The sequence below is a fragment of the Apaloderma vittatum genome, unplaced genomic scaffold (assembly GCF_000703405.1).
Source record: "Apaloderma vittatum isolate BGI_N311 unplaced genomic scaffold, ASM70340v1 scaffold1734, whole genome shotgun sequence".
NCBI lineage: Eukaryota > Metazoa > Chordata > Aves > Trogoniformes > Trogonidae > Apaloderma > Apaloderma vittatum.
The window spans coordinates 49,302-56,535 of record NW_009713039.1 but is presented as its reverse complement, the minus strand read 5'-3'; the positions used below and the strand labels follow the sequence as shown (position 1 = coordinate 56,535).

Sequence of the window (7,234 nt, the reverse complement as noted above, 5' to 3'; positions counted from 1 at the left end):
TTCCATCCCTGACAATTCTGATTCTATGAATGCAACTGCCTTATTTTTCACAGGGCCTCCTTTGATGTAACCAAGTACAGGTTCAGTATAAGGTCACCGCTTGTGACCTGAGGCCTCAGCGACTCACGCTAAGCAACCAAAGCTAAGCAAACAGCATGCTATATCACACACCATTATAGCTTTGAGTGATTAATTCTGTATAAAACTTATTTAAGCTAAAAAAACCAGTACCTCTTAACACTCAAAAAAAGAGAGAGCTTTATTAAGAGTTAAAACGTTTTACACTAAAAGACTTTTAAAATTGTGGGGTTTTAACTCAGTAGATCAGGTGCTTCTGCATATCCATCGTGAGGGTACCTGAGTAAGAGGACAGCAGGCAGGACCACTCAGGGTGTAGCTGAAGAAGCAGGTTTGAGTGTATAATCGCTGGTGGTGATGTGCAAGGAGGAAAGAACTCAACTTGGTCTGACAACTGGAAAGATAACAGTACTTCATGAACAAAAAATTCTGACCCCTTAAAAATGGTGAGATGAATTTTGTCCAGGCTGGAATCGGCCACCCAAATACATGCAGTCACAACAGATCTACAATATAATCAAAAAGCACAAGTGCAAGTCAAGAAGATACCCAAACTGTATTTAATCAGAAATTGGCACATTGAAGACACTTGTTGCAAAGACTAGTCTAGAAGAAATCCCGACTATTTACCCAGAATGATACTGAAAACATCAACTCTCTAAGACTCAGTTTTGGAATTTTAGCAAGCAGACATTCTTTATTGCAGGGCTGGATGCACCCTCCTAGCACACATACCATAATCTATAGTAAGCAAAGCTTATACTGTTCTAATACGTACATATTAATTATAGTTCTTGGAATTGTCATACATATTTATATTCTTTCCTAGATATTATTTGCATAGTGTCCAGCCTTTTGGACATGCGCTATTAAATGGGTCGGTAGTCTTTTGGGGTCCTCTGGTGGTCCTCGAGATCCTCTGGCTGTCATTTTCTTGGTGTCTTCTAGTTGAACTCTCCCTTGAGACATGTGCATTGTGGGTCATCGTCGATGGCTCAGTTCCTCTTCTCCATTATCTGGTCCCAAACTGGTCCTGGCAAATTTTAATCGCAAAGCTCAACAAGGCCTAAGGTTTCTTATCTATTTGTTCCTACTAACAACAAAACTCAAGGTTTTCTCATCATAGGAAGTTTTGAAGATTTTCATTTTGCACTACAGAGCGTTTGTTCAGGGCTCAAGCACGCAAAAATCAAACACTTCAGAGGGGAGTTTTTCACCTCATGTCTTTGTTCAAGGCATCATGAGAAGTAAGTCTTGCACAGTCATTTAATTACTAGAAATTGCTAAAACAAAGCCAGCTTTGTTCTGTCTGCATTATGATTGCTTTTATACTGTATTTTTGCCTCCTGATTGCCAAATACAAGCCTGCGACAAACAGCAGCAGGCCCTTTTCCTAAGAAATCTGGAAAGCTTTATGTTTAAAATAAAAAAATAATCACTCATATTCACACATCTGTGGGTTTGAAGAGAACATTCTATTTCCACCTAGATTTTAAAATGGGCAGAGTCCATATTTCCATGGAAAAGCGGCACCTTAATGACCCAGTCTGCCACGTCAGCACTGAGACTCTCACACAACAAGTTATTCAACTCAGCCATGTGGACATCACCTGTATTATAAGTTCTTCAAGAGGGGCAGAGCAAACTGGGCTTTTGATTTCCTGGGTAGAGGATTGCATTTCACTCGTGGATGTTACTCAGATGGTTGAGTGAAGAGGTCAGGCAGTCTCTGGGGAGTAAGAGGAACACAAGCACTTCCACCTTTTGTGCAAAGCAAATTTGAAATCAGGTAAACTGCATTAATCTTTTTCAGTTCCTAGCACTACGTGGTTTGCTGAGGCATCATACTAATGAGAGGTAGTTCTTTATGCATGTGTGAATGTAAAACCAAACATTCCCAAATACTTTTTTAGAATGTTGTTGGCGTTTAAGCCCAGTTGGCAAAGAAGCACCACCGCTCGCTCACATCTTTTTCAGTTCCTAGCACTACGTGGTTTGCTGAGGCATCATACTAATGAGAGGTAGTTCTTTATGCAAATACTTTTTTAGAATGTTGTTGGTGTTTAAGCCCAGTTGGCAAAAAAGCACCACCACTCGCTCACTCCTCCACCACCGGTGGGATGGTGGGGAGTATTGGAAGTAAAAGGTAAAACCTTGTGGGCTGCAATAAGGACAGTTTAATAGGACAACACAAGGAGAGAAGAAACAATAATAACAATAATACTGATAAAAGAATATAGTCATGCACAATGCAATTGCTCACCACCCAGAACCCAACGCTCAGGCCCTTCCCCAAGCATGATCTCCCGGTTATATACTGAGCGTGACCTCACATGGTATCGAATATCCCCTGGGCTAATTCAGGTCAGCTGTCCCAGCTTCTTGTGAAAATTCACCCTATCCCAGGTGAACCCAGCGCAACCGCTCAGATGATGTTCAGTGCTGCACTGTCCAACCTCCTCTTGTCCTTAACAATGGGAACCATCTCTGCTATCAGACAAGCAAACAGTAATATGTTTTACTTGCTTGGTAGATCTATTTTTTTTTAACCTCTGTTTTCTGTTTTAGAAAGCTGATACTGGCTGTCAGTTGAAGTATTATTGTGACAAATTTATCCTGTGAATAACCTAAGATTCATATAGAAACATGACAAGCATCCTTAAGTCGTGGCTCCTCCTAACCAGTAATGACTGGATTTGGGACAGCAACCTATACATGACATCCTACTACTAATACCCTATATGAATTATTTCCCTGTGGCATCGGGATGCCTTGTGAAATGAGAATTCAGCTCTCTGATTCTTCTTTGTTTTGTGAGCATTGAAGCGCTTTCCTGATTTTAAAAAGAACTAACTCCACAGATCCTTCTGATTTGTTCGTACGTAAGCCAGAATACCAGAGACCAAGGAGCCTGTGAAAGCAAACACTGAAGTTAAAGGCTTAAAACCGAAGTGACACGGTAAATGAATCTATTAAACTGTCTCAGCTTAAAAATCATGTTCTTAAGATCAATCTCATATTTTGTCTTCCATAGAAATACCGTAGTTTTGCATCTGGTTAGGGATACTCAGTCCTTCACAAAACACCTAATTTTTTTTTCCAGCTTGCCAACTCAATAAATGTTTGCCCTGAAATGTGTCATACTTGGGGGCTACTTCAAGATGAATGCTTTATAAACAAAACAAAAAAAAAGCTTATTTGTTCTAAAACCTTTATCAGGAAATTACATGCTTCTCCTTGCATAAAATTTACACCCTGCGGGCATTCAGTTGAATTCTTTAACATTTTTTTTTTTTGGCAGTAGATTGGTTCTTGGCAAAAGGCTGCCTTGTGCCTAGGAAACACCTTTTTCCTGCTCCTCTAAAACACCTGCTAAACATTCCCGAAATTAGAAGCCTTTGAGAAATCTAAGGTGGCATATGCTCCATGGAAATTTTTAGCTTAGCAGTAAACTCTTAACAACCCCATCAACACTGAATGTCCTCTGGCTTGAGGATATGGGGACTGAGCAACTGAGCGGAACTGCTTTTACCATGAAGTTAATAACGAGACTCAAACAGTTTTGGAAAAGTGTTGACACGGATAGAACTTCTTACATTTTAATGCCATGTCGTTGAACTGTCTTGCAGAGGGAGTTAAAAGGCACTTACCATTCGCATCCAGGTTGGTATAAAGCCTTTGTAGAGAGACAAAAACCCTTCACCCTGGACAGTTTGATTCAAGCAGTCCATGGAAGACTTGTAGAGCAGACCTCTGGCAATGTGGAAGGAGAACAAATACTGTTAGAAACACGAATATGCAACGTTAAAAATAATCCACCTCCTCTGAAAAATGATCTGTATCAGATAAATTTGTACAAGCAAGAGCTCTTTCATAAGCTCACTGGAGTCTCATAGGAACTGAAAAGCACTAAGGGACTGGTTATGCTTAGGTGGCCATCACAACAAACCCCCCTGGACATGCAAAACTTCATAAAATGATCGCCAGAAAGATGAAGAGCAAGTTAGAGACTTAGCACTTCACTCCAAATGAAATCAGTGAGACTCAGGGTTGCAACTTTCTACTGAGAAGTCAGTCTCTGAAGTTTCTGCACCTTCCTTGCTTATCTCTCGGCTGGTTCATTATCCGGGTTTTGACCACGTCAGCAGGAGTTCCCAGAACAGCAGCCACCAAGCCAGAACAGCAACTGCCAACAGCAACAGATAGGGAAGAAACTAAGATTTATCATGACAATTTAAGCACCACGATTCCAGTTCTAATAATATATTAGAACAGTTACCGAAAAATCATGAGTAATACTGCATAATTTAACATAAAAACTGGATTTGGAACTTAACACAGGCTGGATTTGGGAGGAGGCTTGCTAGTATTGCTCTTGCTCACATATTCTCCCAGCACCAGCTTCCCTCACCTCTGTATGCAGTTGTGAGGGATTAAGGACCTAAAATAGGCAATTTGTGATATTGTTTATATACAGCATTTTTCTTCCTAAGTTCATTAAAAGAGGTCGTTCTGCAGAGTTTAGATTGTTCATTCTTACGGTGTGCTAAAATGAAAACTAGGTTAGATAAAATAATAGTCATTCTAGAAGAGTGAAAATTCCTGTGCTCTCACAGATGTGTTTAAAAGCATCAGGAAGGCAGCTCTACTGAGGGCAGTTTTGTAGCAAAGGTTTCATCCTTTGGTTTGTGTACAAAAAAAAAAAAAAGTATTTTTTACTGTGCATTTTATCATCAGCATCACATCAAAAGGATAGGGGCTTCTCCCAGCACAGAGAGGCAGATCAAGACAGCGAGACTGGAAATGCTCCATAGGACAAAAGGGATAATCGGGGAATACAGCACCTGGCAACGCTGTGGGTCACACTATTGTCAACAAGCGGCGTGTTCAGAAGCAAAAAGTGCTTCACCGAGTCGTAAGCGGTCAGATCTATAAGGAGGAAAATGAGAAAAACAGCATTTTAAGAAGTAAATGGTTCATTATTGATGTTGGGTGGAGGCTTGGCTAGACCTAAATTTCCAGTGCAGCCCCTCGCACAGGCACAGCTCGCCCTCTGCTCCCAGATTCAGATGACAGCTGGGGCACCTGTGGCCTGTCGTTAGACACCTGGGTGCATGCTCCCTTCTACTACTGTCTTCTCTGATTTACCCTGCAAATGATAAAATAGATCCCAAATGGAAAATTCTGCTAAATAACTCACTAATGAAACCCAGAAATGTCACAATAAAGACAGTTCTACCTCTCCCACCTCTGTGCAAGTGTTGTAAAAAAAAAGTTTGGGACTTCAGACAAAAAAGAAATAGATGATGACATGGAAGCTATACCATGTTCTGAAAGCAGACCTGAGTTATGGCATCTGGGTGTCTGTATGAAAGATGGTGATCTGAGAGTTAACAGCAGATCTGGGTTACAGTTCCAATGCACTCACCTTAAAACTTAAGAGCCTGGCCTGCTAACTAGGGTGACCCTCCCAGCACTAGCCCAGAGAGACCCAGTGGAGGTAATAATTTCCCACTTGTAAAAGCGTTTGCTTGTTTAAATTCACATGCTGAGACTAGATGTTGTGTATGGAGAGACATACCTCAGTTAATAGCAATATATTACTATAGTAATAGTAATAATAGTCAGAGGTAGTAGTAAATATAATGGTTCCTCCTGCCGACATTATCTATCCAGTGATTCTTTTACTGCTGCTTAGCAAAGTGTAAGCTCACACCACCTGTTTTTCTGTCTTCAAAGATATTTTTTGGTCATACTGCTAACATATGCCTGTGCTGAATGACACAGAAATTAGTAGCTGTCATGCCAAGGCGATTTAAGCATGCAAAATGAAAAAACTGCCGAGGCCATGCTGTAAAAGTGCCACCAAGCACAGAGCAAATGTTTATGGTGGGCATCCACAGGTAGTCTCTTTTGGTCCCAAAGACATCTCCCTTCTTACTTTATAAAGAGAACCTTAGGAAGGAAAGCCAAGACTGTCCAACACAGCAGTTTTGGAATGACACAGGAAGTCTCCGTCTACATGTGGAAAGGAGTGATGAGCCTTCCTGGATGAGCCGGGCACTCAGCAGCCACTTCACCTTATCACCCTCTGTCCCTGCCTGAACCACCCTGTAGGTGTGCCTGTCTGCAGCTCCATCACACCATGCCTGGGCTGTGGACCTTGTTGATCTTGACACCGACCCATGGACCGTCTCCCTAGCTCAGCTGTGAACTTTTTGTACCACCACAGACCTGCTGGTGATCCCTGAGCTGTGTCTGACCCTGGTGATGCTCACCAGACCTGATGCTGGTTCAGTTTCCTGGCTTGGCCTCAGCCCTGGCTCATCACCACACGCCTCGTGAGGATCTGGATCTCAGTGGCACCTGGCTGCCTTCGCTGGCTCTGCCCTGCTCACCTGGCTTGGGCGCTAGGGAGCTGGGTCGTGGCTGGTGAGGTCCCTGCTTTGCCAGCCATGGGACCCTCTCAGCTCCCAGCTCACCAACCCTCAGGTTCAGATGCAAACTATTATTTTTAAGCAACTTGATTTCCACAGGAACTAGACGCTGAAGACAGATGTCACCTGTGGTGTGCTTCAAACTGGTCCCCAGTGTAGATAACCAAGAGATGAAGACCAGGGGAGTAGCTGACCTCTCCTTTCTAAAGCTCAGAGGTGGCCCTAAGTGCTGCAGACCAAGTTATGAAATTTACCTCCCATGTTCACCAGGGCAGCTCTCTGGACATTTGGCACCCATCCAGCCCAAAGCCCCCGAATTCCTCCTTCGGAGAGGATCTTCACGAATGCGTGGTGCACTCCTCGAAACCTGAAATCAATGTGCAACTAATAAGTAGAGAGCCCAGCTCTGGAGAAACCTTTGCATATTCCAGCGCTTTGCTGCACCAAGTCCTCACAAAGGAAAGGCAATTTATAGCTGCAAGGATCTGGCCCTCCAGGTCCATTTTTGATCATTTTTTGATCCATCATTGACTTCCATGACACGGTATTTTACCAGAAATACTGTCTGCCCTAATAAGCAGCATTTTGACAGGCAACATTTTGATCTCACGGCTGTGTTGAAATGCTGAATGTACAAGACAGCAAAGGATGCCAGCAAGTTCAGATGCAAAGAGTGGCCTGTCCTGGTATCTGCAGCAGGGTCTCAAGCCCCGTTGGCT

At 42.6% G+C, this 7,234-nt stretch overlaps 1 protein-coding gene across 1 annotated transcript in view; it reads right to left on the bottom strand.

Annotated features, from left to right (window-relative positions):
• Positions 1–2,917: 2,917 nt before the first annotated feature.
• SLC25A27 (solute carrier family 25, member 27) overlaps positions 2,918–7,234 on the bottom strand; it is a 9,311-nt gene continuing 4,994 nt past the window's right edge. The window contains exons 5-9 of the mRNA XM_009868193.1: positions 6,770–6,882; positions 4,923–5,007; positions 4,172–4,264; positions 3,729–3,831; positions 2,918–2,989 (exon numbers count right to left, since the gene is read on the bottom strand). Coding sequence (XP_009866495.1) covers positions 2,918–2,989; positions 3,729–3,831; positions 4,172–4,264; positions 4,923–5,007; positions 6,770–6,882 — 466 coding nt within the window. The remainder of the gene's footprint in view (positions 2,990–3,728; positions 3,832–4,171; positions 4,265–4,922; positions 5,008–6,769; positions 6,883–7,234) is intronic.